General features: G+C 47.2%; 1 protein-coding gene and 1 pseudogene across 8 annotated transcripts in view; both read left to right on the forward strand.

Annotated features, from left to right (window-relative positions):
- LOC138749326 (cytochrome P450 2D15-like) overlaps positions 1-6,831 on the forward strand; it is a 77,795-nt pseudogene extending 70,964 nt beyond the window's left edge.
- LOC138749390 (cytochrome P450 2D4-like) overlaps positions 6,358-15,725 on the forward strand; it is a 62,032-nt gene continuing 52,664 nt past the window's right edge. The window contains exons 1-2 of one of the 8 annotated variants that reach the window (XM_069910652.1): positions 7,894-8,076; positions 8,510-8,742. In XM_069910652.1, coding sequence (XP_069766753.1) covers positions 8,536-8,742 — 207 coding nt within the window. In that variant the 5' untranslated portion in view covers positions 7,894-8,076; positions 8,510-8,535. Of the gene's footprint in view, positions 6,463-7,893; positions 8,077-8,385; positions 8,743-9,274; positions 9,363-15,725 lie in introns of those variants that run through there. The other 7 variants (XM_069910656.1, XM_069910658.1, XM_069910659.1 and 4 more) reach the window with 7 other exon arrangements.

Here is a 15,725-nt window from a genome sequence, read left to right on the forward strand (position 1 = left end):
CTACAGGAAAGACACCAGGACTCAGCGTGAAATGGATCCCAGGAGAGAGGTACAGTGTTCGGATGTAGAGCTCTATGTTACTTCAGTAGAGCCCCCTAAAGAGGGCGCCAAACAGCCTTTAGAACAAAGAGTTACTCAAAGGCGCACCTGACTGAGGAAATTTGGACTCGGAAAGAAGCTTCTCGAATTGCAAATCATGGAAGAGGCTGGCTTTTTAAACCAAGCCTTTGAAGGTGAACAAGGTGAGTCGATGCAGAGGAAACGACTGCCTTATATCAGTTTGGCCAACAGTGGATGGTTTCATTCTTGTTAAAACTAGTGGGCAACACAAGGGAAGTGAGGATGTAGATCAGCCCTTGCTCTTCAAGTCACTGCCCATCCTGAATCCTTTAGAGGGACACTTGAAGGAGGTTCTTCAGTTTCAGGGAGGGTGTTTCAGTTCAAACCATCTCCACTTTTCCAGCCTTTATCCCATTGGAGGAAGGGCCTTGGACCCAGAGATATCAGGTGGAGGAAAGATGGATGAAAAAGCTTTGACAATGTTCAGTCTTTCCCTTTGACGCAGCAGAGATCAAGTTCTCTGCCAGCTGTTTCTGATGGGAGAAGCAGCAAACATTTACATTGAAATATTTCCAAACACTTTGGTCGGAGCGTACAGAGACCAGAACAACTGCACTGGTAAACCGAGATACATTGGGACATGTGGTAGTAGAACATAAGAATGTTCGAAACATGACCCGTGGAGCCTGCTCCACCACTCAACAAGATTATGACGGCGAGAGCAATGATCTTGCAGCACCGATGACCCGGCGCAGTCTGTGACCAATTTGTACATTCTTCCCATGTCTGTGTGGGTCTCCCTGGGTGCTTCAGTTTCCTCTCACCCTTTAAAATGGACCAGGGGTTGTAGTTTAATCATCTATTTGGGGGGCTCGGGCTCATGGACCTGAAGGGCCTGTTACCGTGCTGTCTGTCTAAATTTGAAATTGTGAGGAGAGCTGGATGAAGGAGCAACATTAAGAAGTTTGCGTAGGCCTGGATTGAAATAGTTGCAATTACAAAAGGCTAGATTTGGGTCAGCTGATCAATCTCTCACCACAGACCATTTCTTCCCAGTTTCAATATTTATTATTTCCACAGCTGTTACTTGCAAAAAATAGAATTCCCTATCATTTATTCAGGTCAACCTTTTGATCCACATTTCCTTTTAACTTGTGGGACTTCGAACATTATCTGTTTAATCATCTTCGGAGAACGTTTTGAATATCGTGACAAAAAGTTCCTTGGATATTTGCACATACTTGAAGAAAGTTTTGTCCTGGAAGGTGGATTTTGGGGTCAGGTAAGGCAGATGACCTGAAATTGTAGAATCGCATATTGATGGATGGACGATGACTGGATCCAAGTCGGGGTTTTATTCCTCAATTATAGTTACAAGTTCAAATTTATGGTCACATTATTGCCTGGTACCCTCGACACCAGGCCAGAAAATTAACTCTCACGTGCAGACAACAGTATGAAGTAAGAGAAAGACCACAGTTACAGAGAGCAGTGTAACAGTGAGAGATCTGTGCAGAGCAGAGGCACCAAGAGGTTCACTTTCAATATGGGTCTCCTGCGCTAATATCGCAAATGCATGAGGCCACATAGGTGTGAGGGCCGATCATTTCAATCTTCCCTCTCTAACTGTTTGACATTTTCTGTAAATCTGCATCTCACACCTTTTACAGCTCTTTCGTTTGTGTTCACTCCTCTCCCTCGTTTTCTCTCTTTCTCTCTAAACCTCTCTTCAACAATTGTCTTTCTTTTCCTTTTTTGATGCTTCTAATTAATGAATTATTCAAAGAACCCAATAGGTTTAAACCAGAGGTTTTCAAATTTTTCTCTTTCCACTCACATTCCCTCTAAATAATCTGAGATTGGTAAGGGATTGCTGAAGGTGGGATGTTGTTGGAAAGAAAAAGTTGGAAAACCACTATTGTAATCATACCTAACTGACTCGTTATGTGCACGGTTTCATAACTTTGAAGAAATGGGCCAATGACATTTTTCTCAAGCGAAATATTTCAGTAACAATTGGGTCAAGAGCAGTGATTCTCAACCTTCCTTTCCCACAGCATGGGGCCATATAACCACATAACCACTTACAGCACAGAACACGCCAGTTCGGACCAACTAGTCCATGCCATAACAAATCCCCACCCTCCTAGTCCCACTGATCAGCACCCGGTCCATACCCCTCCAGTCCTCTCCTATCCATGTAACGATCCAGTCTATCCTTAAATGTAACCAATGATCCCGCCTCAACCATGTCTGTCGGAAGCTCATTCCACATCCCTACCACCCTTGGCGTAAAGAATTTTCCCCCTTCAATCTTAAACCATGCCCTCTAGTTTGAATCTCCCCCACTCTTAATTGAAAAAGCCTATCCACATTTACTCTGTCTGTCCCTTTTAAAATCTTAAACACCTCTATCAAGTCCCCCCTCAATCTTCTACGCTTCAGAGAAAAAAGCCCTAGTCTGCACAACCTTTCCCTGTAACTCAAACCTTGAAATCCTGTCAACAATCTCGTGAACCTTCTCTGCACTCTCTTTATTTTGTTTATATCTTTCCTATAATTTGGTGACCAAAACTGTACACAGTACTCCAAATTTGGCCTCACCAATGCCTTGTAATATTTCATCATAACCTCCCTACTCTTGAATACAATAATCCGATTTATGAAGGCCAACATTCCAAATGCCTTCTTCACCACACCATCTACCTGAGTATCAGCCTTGAGGGTACTATTTACCATCACTCCTAAATCCCTTTGTTGCTCTGCACATCTCAATAGTCTACCATTTAATGCATATGACCTATTTAGATTTGCCTTTCCAAAGTGTAGCACCTCACACTGTATTAAATTCCATCAGCCATTTCTCAGCCCACACCTCCAGCCTTCCTAAATCACATTTTCATCTACGGTAATCTTCCTCACTGTCCACAACACCACCAATCTTTGTATCATCCACAAACTTGCTTATCCAATTCTCCACCCCTACTTCCAGATCGTTAATATATATAACAAACAATAGTGGACCCAGGACCGATCCCTGAGGAACTCCACTAGTCACTGGCCTCCAATTGGACAAACAATTTTCTACCACTATCTCTGACACCTCCCATCCAACCATTGCTGAATCCATTTCACTACCTCCTTATTTATACCTAATGCCTCCACCTTTTTTCCTAACCTCCTGTGGGGAAATTTGTCAAAAGCTTTACTAAAGTTTAAATAGACAACATCCACAGCTTTCCCTTCATCAACCTTTTTTGTAACCCCCTCGAAAAATTCAATCAGGTTTGTCAAGCATGATCTACCCCTGACAAAACCATGCTGATTCCTCCCTAGAAATCCCCGTACCTCCAAATATTTGTAAATACCATCCCTCAGAACACTTTCCATCAACTTACCCACCACAGACATGAGACTCACGGGCCTATAATTCTCAGGTTTACATTTGGACCCTTTCTTAAACAGCAGTACCTCCAATCCTTTGGCACTACCCCCGTGACCAGTGACATCCTAAATATCTCTGTTAATGGCCCCACTATCTGTCGACAAGCCTCCGGTTTTCCAGTTAATTCTCTCCCTGTGTCAGATTATCATCTGACTGTACAAACACAACCAGTCAAAACAGCATTCCTTGGGACATTGGTGCATAATGTCCAGCCCATAATAATCCCACGTAGACGTCATGGTTACAGGACACTGTTTATAAATCTCACAGCCTTTGGGAAGAAGGTAGTTCCCAACCTGGCAGCCCTGATTTTCATGCTCCTGGACCCCCATTATGATTCAATGATCCTGTGTGATGGATGGAAAGTGTCCTCATTTATTTTGAGCCCAATTTAAGCTGCATTCCGTGGCCTTTCAGTCTCCTCCCACATTCCAAACATGTACGGTATGGGAATGTTAATTAGTCACATGGGTGTATTTGGGTAACACAGGCTGTGCTGTGTCTCTGAATTAATGTTAAGGATTAAATCTTGAAATTAATTTTTATCCTAAAATACGAACAGAAATTAGTTAATTATCAACACCACCATTTGGACTCTGAAGTTCACAAAGCCCCATTGCCTAAAAATGTTCTCCGATGGTGCTGGTAGGACCTTGCTGGGCATAACTTGGCAATAGCATTCTTTGGGACATTTTGAAAGACACTAATATAACATCCAGTTCCTTCTTATTACTGAAACTCAAAATTGGTTCTTGTTTTCTTCCTGCAGCCCAGGTCCACGAGGAGATTGATAGTCATTGGGAAGGAATGAAAGCCAAAGTTGGAAGACTGTGAGGAATGCCATTCATGAATCCTGTCATCCATGAATCCTAACATTTAAGGAATATCGGTCCAAATTCAATGCCTCAACAAACGTACAGAGATACCACGGTCATGGGTTACACCAAAGGCTACATTGTTGGTGCTACCAGGGATATGTGATGTTGAGCATGAGGTGCGGCCTCCGCTCTTTTCACTTCTGCTAATTGTTTTCCCTAGTATTTTTCATGGGCCATGAACACCAGGCAGCAATGAGAATGGATGTATTGTAGAATGGCATCTGTCTCTGATGGGTTGCAGTCATCTGGGATTGCAAATCCTAGCCCTCAGCCGGAAAACAGGATCACATGTTATGGGCTTCTCTTCAACACTGAGGACCTGTTCCAAATATATTCTTGACTATTATGTCTCCTTAAATAACTTCTAGGGAATGACCATCTTCCCAAACCTTACCTCGGACTTGTTGGATGAAGACATTTGGATGACTCATGAGTTTAATCCAGGACACTTCCTCAACTCAGATGGGAACTTCAGCCAGAAGCCTTCATCCCCTTCTCCGCAGGTAATGTGGGTTCCGTGGTTTATTATATGTGTTGAGAGATTAACGAGTGGTGTGGATATCCAGTAACCTCTTCTGCCCTATGCAGAGGGAATATGGTACATTGGTCATGAATTTTTAAAATTCACTTCCTGAACTCCTTGAGGTAAACCACAGTATCGCTGTGCTTGGCTACTGCCAGCTGGACATGCCTCACAAGATCAATCCTATGCACAACCCCTTGCATGCTCCCCATTCATTCCACCAGGACCAGTCAATGAGACTGGCTACTGCTCCAGTCTATAGTCAATAAAAGCCCATCAGTTTCTGTGGTAATTGATGGTGCATCACTCCTAAATGTAACTGTCAAAAGTCTTTAATACCACTGCATCGCTGAAACATTTCATGGAGATAAAATAAAATGAGTGGACTAAACATTGGCTTTACTTTAATAATGGGAGTGCCACTAATTCTGTGGGAGGTCAGTGAGGGATGGACAAGGCAGAATGATTTCAGAACTTGGACACTGCTGGGAACTCATTGCTGTTCAATGACTGTGGCCCTGCAGTGTCATTCCACCCTGTGCTAGGACACTAACCACTCTTGCCCCTTCCCCTACAGGTCACCGTGTGTGTCTGGGGGAGCAGCTGGCAAAGACTGAGCTCTTCCTCTTCTTCACGTCCATGCTCCAACGCTTCATGTTCCTTCTCCCGGAAAATGAGCCCAGGCCAAGCTACAGGGAGGCGAAGTTCAGAATCATCCTCTGTCCGCTCCCTTACCGTCTCTGTGTTAAGAAAGAAGGAGGGCTGCTCCTTCCAAACTGCATGGGATCAGCTCAGTACCTTTTTTCCTATTATGACGGACTCAAGCAGTTTGTTTTCCCTATTTCTCTTTGGAGCTGCGAACCAGTTTTAGGCAACTATCTGTCTCTTGGTGTGTTCAGTATACTTCAAACTACTTCAATCCATTTGCTCAATGAGATCAATCGAGTAAACAAACAGCACAAATTATGTCAAAAAAATTTAATCAAATCCATTCAGCGTATGGTTTAGTCTGGACCTATCTTCATACACATATGTTTGTACAGGTTTATGATAGTCTGGTGACACCATGGTTGTTATCACCTAATAATTTTGATTTAAAACTGAAATAAACTTTAAAGGTTCCATTATTGGAACATAACACTACATTTAGAATGTAACATACTTGAAATTCTTTAACTATGTCTACCATAATGAAGATAAGAGTCACCACTTTGTCAAGCGCCCCTCACAGAAATGAGGCACCAACAAGACCTGAGCTATCAGAGCTTCATTCATAGTGTATGAAATCAATGCACAAAGTCAATCTATAAGAGTGTAAAACTGAAGTACAATTTACAATATGCTGAGATCTCTATTCTGGTCAGAATAAATCTCGTTCCAAACACAAATGAATGTTGACTCTCTGTGTGGAGAACAAAGTCTTTATTTGATTTGATCACATAGCCCTGTTGTGAAATAAGCAGAGTGGATATTGCCAGCCACGGAACTACAACAGAGTTCCCAATGACCAGAAAGAGGGGCCCTCTCCTGATGTGAACAATTCAACAGCTGCGACAGTGAGTTGAAATATGACTTATTGTGAAGTGTGCAAAAGCCTTTGATTCAGAATTGCATCTGGAAAATGCTCCACTTTGGATCTTTAATGGGCTTCAGATGTTTCACATTAGGGGTTTGTGATATTGGTGGGTTCAGACTAAGGCTGCAAATGAGTTCAAAGATTACTTTGGAAGGCAGGCATTGAGTGCTATGAGGAAGTGTAGGTGGATGTAGGGCACCAGAAGGTGAGAACAAACCCATCCCACCTCCAGTAGGGAGATGTAGTTTGAAGTTGCAGTATTCCTGTGAATCTTCAATCCTGTTGCGTGAAGGCATTGAGCCACACTCCCCTTGATGACACAGGAAAGTCTCCTGCCTATATCCATTAGTCTGGATTGGCCAGGCATGGACATGGGTGAGGTTGATGCCCTAAGAATCCTTTAGATTGGTGAACTGAGGAACATCAACACACTGCATCTGTAACTCAAGGTGATCTCTTGAGGGCAGGCTAGACAATGGTGCAAAAATATTCTGGCATTCCAACTGCTCCACCACTTATTTCAAACTTTCAAACCTGGAGCTGAGTCGCTGGTAGATCCTAAATCATAGGTTCCTGGTCCCTGCCGTGTCACTCCTCTCCTCAGGGTCAGCCATCTGTCTTTCTCTGCACAGAACAAGGAGATGTGTGAGGTGGGGGAGTCTCCACAATGGCACTGGGGAGATGAATTAACACCAGGCAGATACCTGCTCAAGGAGAAAAGCAACCAACTTTGCATATCTACCATGGAGTATAGCTGAGGGAGAGCAAAATATTAATAGAGAGCAGTAACTGGGACACCGGTTGTATCACTCTCTGCTTCGCCAGGATATTGGTCGACTCCATGGTGAGGACAGAGTGTGTCTCCATTGTGAGGACAGTGCTTGGCCCCACATTAAGGATAGTGCTTGGCTCCACAATGAGGACAGTGTGTGGCACCAAGGTGAGGATCGTGCTTCCCTCCACAATGAGGACATGATGTGACTCCATGGAGAGGACAGTGCGTGGCACCATAGTGAGAACAGGGTTTGGCTCCACAGTGAGGAGAGGATGGAGTGTAATGGGGCTGGATCCCTCCACCTTCCCTGCAGGCTGGCAGGGGAGGTTGGGGGAGGGGGGGGGGTTGTCAGCTGCAATAGCGCGTTGAAGAATCATTATCACCAACCCCCCCCCCCCCCCCCCTCCTGCTGCTCAGACTGCTCTGCGTCCTGACAATAACCTCATTTATGTTGTTCCTCACACAGACGGCCGCACAAATAGTGCCCAGGGCTGTGTGCATATCCACTGTCGATGAATAAAAGGGGGATGACCTAGTGCCGGAAACAAACCTCATTGACCTCTTGGCTGCGGGGGGGGGGGGGGGGGGTTGTGCCTCCCTCATTCTGGTGATGGACAGTGCCCGAGATAGCTCCTTGCCAAGGGGTACCGTAGCTGCCCTTGTAGTTTCCACTCCTTTACCCTGAATGGGGAAGGGGCGGGCAAGTGAATTGGAGAGAGGTGGTCGGGGAGCACTCAGCGAGAGGGCCTGTGAGCAGGTCACACAGTCGGAGTGCGGGCCAGTGAGACAGCAGCTCATTGAAGCAACTGCCAACACTGTGTGAGTCCCCCACCCCGCCCCACACACACACAAGTGGGGCCGCGGTGAACCTGGGGATGGTGGGAGAGGGAGAAAGGAGCCCAGGGTCCCGGCAGCAATGTCAGAGGCAGCGGCCGATGGGCAGTGGGGACAATTTGCGGGCTCCAGCCGGGAACCAGAGCGCGGGTCCCGGGAGGTCATTGCCCAAGGGGGAGCTCGGTCCCGAAGAAAGGCTTTACGGGTGGGGGCAGCAGAGCAACGACGGCGGCTCCCCTTCATCGGCCCGTCAATATCTCGGAAGCCGCTTAAACAGCGACACGAAATCGCCCGCGGGGGGCGGGGACACCGAGAGCCAACACGATCCGGTGTGTGGAGGGTGGGCGGCTCCCGGGGAAGGGATCCGGGTGCAAATCCTCACGCACTCACCCTCCCTTCCTCCCCACCCAAACTCCAGCGACACTGCTCGCTGATCTGGGGACCATGCAGCTCCCGGCCCTGCCCGGGCTCCCGCTGCTGGGCTGCGACAGCTTCATGGTGCTGGCCGTCTTCTGCACCGTCTTTGCCCTGGTCTTTGACTTGATGAAGAGAAGGAAGTGGGAGAACTACCCTCCCGGGCCCCGGGGGTTTCCTTTCGTCGGGAACCTCCTCCAAGTGGATCTGAGAAACCCCCACCTCTCCTTCGGAAAGGTAAAGGCAGCGAGGGGTGAGAGACCGCGGCGGGGGGGGGGGGCGGCGGGGGGGGGGGGGCGGCGGGGGGGGGGGGGCGGCGGGGGGGGGGGGCGGCGGCGGGGGGGGGGGGCGGCGGCGGGGGGGGGGGGGGCGGCGGGGGGTGGGTTGTGCCGCACACAGAAGTGCTCGAGGGAAGTCAGCAGGTCACTGAAAGGTCTGGGTATATTCAATGACAGGAAGGGGGACAATGGGAGACGGGTTATAAAGGATAATTTGCTGTCAGGGTGGACTCGTGCTGAATTGCCTAATTCCAGGTCCGTGTCTCCTGGGCTATCCACAGTCAGCAAAAGGCAGTTTTGTTGTGGCTTTCTTGCCTACTGTTATTAAGGCCAGGCTTACACAGTTTTCTGGGAGCTTCCTCACTGTTTATTTGTTGTTTAACGGTCTGCATCCACCATTACACAGACATAACATCGGCTGCCAGCCTCACTCTGGGTTATGTTTCAACATAAAAGCCCCCGGGCACACCTAGTGGTTTCAAAATAAAAGACCTGCTAATAGCAGCATTAAACGTCACGTCTCCCTTCAACAACAGAAATGTCATGCAACGATCTTTTTGTGCAGAACAAAACCAATAAGTAAGTGTAACAACATCGCGTGGTATGTTGTATACTAGTCACAATGCAGGTAAATGCAACAGGTCACATAACAGCTTTTTTTTTCCATAGGGCACCCTTTCAGTCATTTATAATCAAGGACTTGTCTTGGCTCAATGGCATGACCATACCTTGTGCGGGGATACGGCCCAGAGTGATCGGGTTTGCACACTGGCTCAGGGTGAGGTTGCTGTTTCCCTGGTTCGCCTGGTCCAGTGATCAGGTTGTCCTCGCTGATCTGAGGCAGCTGTAGGTTGGGTGTGGGCTTTTCATCTCGGGTGTCAAGCCGGTGCCGTCGGTTGTGCCTGAAGGTCTGTCCATTGCTGGTTTCGATGTGGTAGCTTCGTGGGGTTTCTCCGGTTTGGGTGACTGTTGCTGGTTTCCACGTACTATCTTCCTGCTGGAAGCGAATGAGTGCTCCGGCGGGTAGTGTTGTCAGCGGCCCACAGACTTGTCGTACTGCTGTTTCTGCACTGTTCCCTCAGGGGCTACCTGAGGTTGTAACGGTAGTGCTGTCGTTGGTAAGATAGAGCGCAGCCTGTGGCTCATCAGCTGGATTTGGGCTGGAGATTTGAGGCCGTCGACCGGTGTGTTCCTATAATTCAGCAGGCTGAGGTATGGGTCTTTCTTTTCCTCTCTAGCCTGTGTGAGGATCCGCTTTGCGGTTTGGACAGTCTCTTCGGCTAGCCCGTTGCTCTGGGGATAATGTGGGCTTGAAGTGACAAGCCGGAAACCCCATGACTCTGCAAGCTGTTGGAATTGCTGTGAGTTGTAACGAGGCCCGTTGTCGCTGATTATCTTTTTTGGCATCCCGGGTCTAACAAACACGGTTTTCATTTTGTGGATTACAGCAGCTGAGGTGATGCAGTGCAGGTGTTCAATTTCAAAGAATCTGCTGAGGTAGTCACATAGGACAATGTAGTTCTCAGAGTTCCAGGTGAATAGATCTGTTGCTACATCTTGCCGTGGGTTCTCTGGAATCGCCTGTGGGAGCTTGGGTTCCTTGATGTTGGCATTGCGTTGTGTTTGGCATATGTTACACATCATTACTGTTACTCTTGACTCATGCCTGGCCAAAATATTATGTCCCTCGCCCTGTGTTTGCTTTTCTCTACTCTGAAATGCCCCGTGTGTATGCGCTGTAGCAGGTCTGTTCTGAGCTTCCATGGAACAATGATCTTCTCACCCTGTAGAAGGATTCCATCGGTCTCTGTGATCTCGTGGCGGTAGTTCCAATATTCGCTGATTTTTGGGTGACACCTTTTCCTTGTCTCCGACCAGCCTAACCAAACGACCTGCTTGAGTGCTCGTCCTGGGCTGGGCTGCCTTGATGTAGCCGGTCTACGCTCTCTGGAGCTGCACTGATGCCTCGGATAGTGAGCTGTCCTTGTCATCCATGGATTTTCTTGACAGTGTGTCGGCTACCGGGCTCTCTTTGCCCGGTCTGTGGATGAGTGTATCAGGTGCTGTTGACGGTGGTGTGAGAGCTAGTAGCTTGCGGAGTATTATCTCTAATGACTTGTGGTCTGATTCCACAGTTACGCGTCGCCTGTGGGTGTATTCGGGGAATCTCTTACACCCGTATAGGACTGCATAGAGCTCCTTTTCAATTTGGGCGTAGTTTTGCTCCGTATTATTAAGCAGCTTTGATGCATATGCAACAAGTCTGCCTTCCTGCACGATAGCATTTTTTGACGCGTCCACTTGGAGTGTCACTTCCTTTTCAGGATGGAAATAGGCTAACTGTGGCCCCGGTTCCGCTGTGATTGTGTCCTTCATCTGTTGAAACGCTTTCTCATGGGTTGCGTCCCATTTGAACTCTGTGTCACGTCTTAGTAGGTGTCTGAGCGGTACACTCACCTCGACCAGGTTGGGAGCGAATCTGGTGAGGTAATTCATCATGCCGAGAATTGTCTCCAGCTCTGCCTCATTTTCTGGTGGCTGCATGTCCCCGACAGCTTTCACCTTGAGAGGGTCTGGTTTCACGTCATCAGCTGTAAGTCAATGTCCGAAGTAATTCACTTTGGACACACAGATGCGGCATTTGTCCGGGTTTAGCCACACCCCTCTCTCTCTGGTCCGGCTGAGGTTACTGTCATGCTCCTCTCTTATCTTTCCGAACACGATGATGTCGTCCACGATTTCAGCCACTCCATTGAGGCCCTCGTATATTTCGTCTACCCTCCTCTGGAACTCGTCCTGCGCAGAAGGGCAGTCTGAGAAAACGATATCTGCCGTAGATGGAGTTGAATGTAATGAGCAGGGAGGATTCCTCACTGAGTTTGATAGGCCAATAGCCCGATCTTGCATCTAAGATGCTGAAGTATTTTGCCCCGGCCAGTTTGGATGTTACATCCTTAAATGTGGGTAGGGGTTAGTATGGACGTAGTATTGCTTTGTTCAAAGGCCATGGGTCCAGGCTTATTTGGAGCTTGTGTGTTTTTGGCTTCTCACACGTTACCAGGGCATTAACCCACTGGATTGGCTCAGTCACTACAGATTATGCCGTCCCTTTCCATGTTGTCTAACTCCGTTCTTAAACGTTCTCTTAGGGCAAATGGTACCTTTTGTGGCGGGCAAACCGCTGGTGCAACGCTAGGATCTATTATGAAACTGCCCTCACCCTGGAATTCACCGATGCCTTTGAAAACATCTGCGTACTCGCTCAGTACGTTGCACTCTTCCTCACTGGTGTCGGGCACCTCATATACCACCTTGATGAGTCCCAGGGCTTTAGATGCTCTGTTGCCTCGGATGGGTGGGCTGTTACAGTCTACGATGTAGGACTTCTACATAGTTGACTTATTCTTGGACCTTCCTACCATGTTGCAGTAGCTGTTGACCTTCAGTGGATGCCCCCCCAACCCCCACCCCGTAGCCAAGTAGCTTACGCTTGTCAACATAATGGTGCACTGGGCATAATGGTGCAGGTATCATGCTGATTTGTGCTCCAGAATCTAATTTGAATGTATTTTTTTAAAAATTCTGTAGTCCCATGCGCATTATCCTCATCTTCTCTGATGTAACAGTGTCCAAAAACAGCTCTGAGTCAAAATGTTCATTCCCCTTTTCGACTGTGTCTTTTTCTGCTTGGTGTATGGGACTTCGACTCTTGCAAAGTCCTTGAGTTTTCAACACTTTAAGCACTGTTTTCCCTTTGCTGGGCATTCTTCTACCTTGTTGTGGTGTCCTTCACACACACACTACATGCTTTATTAAACGTCTTCAGGCTTTCGTTTTGCCCACTGGTGTTTCATGCATTTCCTGGCTTTCCTACCTTGTGATGTATTGCGTGTCACTGTTGTCAGGAGCCATGGCCTTGAGCTGCACCTGCACTAGCTCGAAGGAGCGGGCTATATCGATTGCCTTATCTAGCGTGAACTCCAGCCCCTGACTAAGCAACTTCTCCCTTAATCTAGGTGAATTGGTAGTGAATACTATATGGTCCCTGACCATTTCTTCACTATTTGCATAGTTGCAGTCTTTAACAAGCAGTTTCAGCTCGGCCACGAAATGCCCGAATGACTCACCACTCCCCTGTTCATGAAATTTGTACCTGGCGAATATGGGATTAGCTTTCAGCGTGAGGTATGGTGAAAATCCGTCATAATATGTTTTTGCACTTTTGCATCGCCCTCACTCACTGTCTACGGGTTGCTTATGTCCCACCCTTTGTCCCCGATCCACAGCAGGAGGAAACTGAAATTCTCCTCCTCTGTTCTCCCTCTAAACAGGCCTGCGAACATGAGCTTGGCATGCTGCTTGTATTGCCGCCATGCATCAGGTAGGTTTGATGATTGCCAGTCCAACCTTGGGGTAGGGACACCGAAGGCCTCCATTATTTTCTCGACCTTTTTTCCCCAAGTGGGTTCCTTATTACTCTGGCACCATGTCGTGTCTTCTTCCGACTGTAAATAAGGCCAGGTTCACAGAGTTTTCTGGGAGTTCCTGCACTGTTTATTCGTTCTGCATCCACCATTACACAGGCATAACATAGGCTGTCCGTCTCACTCTGGGTTCCGTGTTTCAATGTAAAAGCCCTCAGGCACACTTTTAGTGGTTTCAAAATAAAATACCTGCTTATAGCAGCTTTAAACATTACAAGTTTCAGTAAAAGCACAGAAAATGCTGGAGGAATTCCGCCGATCTCACAGTTTCCATAGGACGTGTAGATACATCACTGACGTTTCAGGCCGTGCCCTCCTTCAAGGTATAAGCAGGCGACAAAGACAGAGGGAAATGGGAGGGGAGGAGTTCAGACCCACATACAAAAGGTACTAATTGGATATGATCAGAGAATTGATATTGGCTGTGTGAAAGGAGGAAGGTAAAGGGAGAGAGAGAGAGAGGGATCGAGAGGAAAGGAGAGAGGGGGAACGATGTGAAGATGCCGGCAGAGAGGGCCAGGGCAGATGTGTGTGTAATGGAGGTGTGACAAAGACAGGACTCCTCTCTCTTCCACTCATGTCCATCATATCCTCCTCTGCCATTTCCACCACCTTCTATGAGATCTTAATGCCAGACACGTGTTTCCCCTCCAGCTTTCGCAGGGACTGCTCCCTCTGTCACTCACTCACCCACTCCTCTCTTCCCAACAATAACCCTTGGTATCTACTATCCCCGTGACCACAGGAGATGCTCCACTAGCACCCACACCTCTTCCCTCACCACCATTCGGGGCCCCAAACAGTCTGTCCAACATTTCACTTGTGGATCTGCAGGGGCCATCTACTTCATCCAGTATGCCACTGTGGTCTCCTCTACATCAGAGAGACTAGACACAGACTGGGAGATCACTCGGCTCTCTGCTGCAATAGTGTGGATTTTCCAGTGGCCACCCTTTTCAATTCCCCATCCTGTTCCCTTGTTAACATGATTGTCAATGGTCTCATGATCTGCCAGACTGAGACCACCCTGCAAATTGGAGGTACATCTCATCTTCTGTCTGGACACCTTCCAACCAGATGGTATTAATATTGACTTCTCTAATTTCTGTTAATCTTCTCCCCCCCACTTCTTCCCCCATCTAATTCTCTCACTCTCTCTATCCTTTCACAGAGCCAGAATTAATTCTCACCTTTCCTCGTATCATATCCAATTAAGACCTTTTAGCTGTTGGTCTGGACTCCTCCCCCTTGCCATTCTTCAGTCTTTATTCAGATGTCTTCTTGTTTTTTGCTTATTCCTCGAAGGCCTCAGACCCAGAACAACGGGAATGTACTATCTATTTATCTCCGAGGATGCCGCAAGACCAGCTGGTCTCCAGCATTTACTGTGTGCTTTATGACAATTCCAGTGTCTGCAAACTTCTGAGTTTCACTCAAACAGAGTTTCTGGCCGACCGCTGTGACTCTCAAAATCAGCCATGAACTGACCCCATATTTCAACCAAATAGGAAGAACAGTCAGCTTGGTGATGTTTAACTGCTATCAAGTACAAAGTCTGAGGTCAATACATCTGCTTGTTTAAAGACAAAGGGCTCAACGTTGGCCACCTACTTTTGCTGCGTCAGAAACACTGTGTGAATGGTCAATTTTTCTCCAGCATTTTTGCGAATTGATCTAATAATATTTCATTTTTTATTCTGTGGTATTAAATGTTTTATTATTGAACTGCATCGATTTCACATGTAGTTTAAGTCTATGTTGTGGAGCTGGTGAGGCAATAAAAAGTCTCTGTTTACATGACAACTCTCTCAGGGGAGTCTCCAAATTCAGGCTACATCCAGTTTTTATACTGTTTTTAAAATACAAAGACAAAAATACATGATTAACGGCAGTTTAAACGGCTATAATATCCTGTAACATTTTGAGTGAGACAAGCAACTGCAAAATTAGCTCAACTGTCAGAACCATTCAGAATATTCAAATACCAGTGGTTTGTTGAAGGTTCTGGGCCCTAATGTCAAGGAATGGCTCCCCAGATGCACTAAAATAACCAGAATATTAAGAGCCAAAATATGTTCTGAATAAATTATGTCTCTAGCAATATATTAGGATAGTATTCCAAGCCCAAAGACTGGTTTCAATGGCCACTTAATGTATTGTGGTGGCTCACCACTAGGCAGGTGAACCGGCCCCGCTTGTAAGCCATGTGGCAGGTCAGCTGGCCAAAATGGCGCCGTCAGGGGTGTTCCCTTCCTCCTAGCACGGGGCTCAGAAGCCCACCCTGGGGGATCACGTGATGCCCGGGTGATGTCACCACCCTCCAGCGCGGTTCTCAGCCAGGTCCAGGCTGGGACTATAAGTGGAGCCCAGCAGCCTGAAATAAACTAGTCTGATCTCCTGAGCCCAACCCGTCTGGTTGTGTGTGTTCTTTCAGGAACAGCGTAGCCGCCGCTACAAT

This window comes from Narcine bancroftii, chromosome 14, assembly GCF_036971445.1.
Source record: "Narcine bancroftii isolate sNarBan1 chromosome 14, sNarBan1.hap1, whole genome shotgun sequence".
NCBI lineage: Eukaryota > Metazoa > Chordata > Chondrichthyes > Torpediniformes > Narcinidae > Narcine > Narcine bancroftii.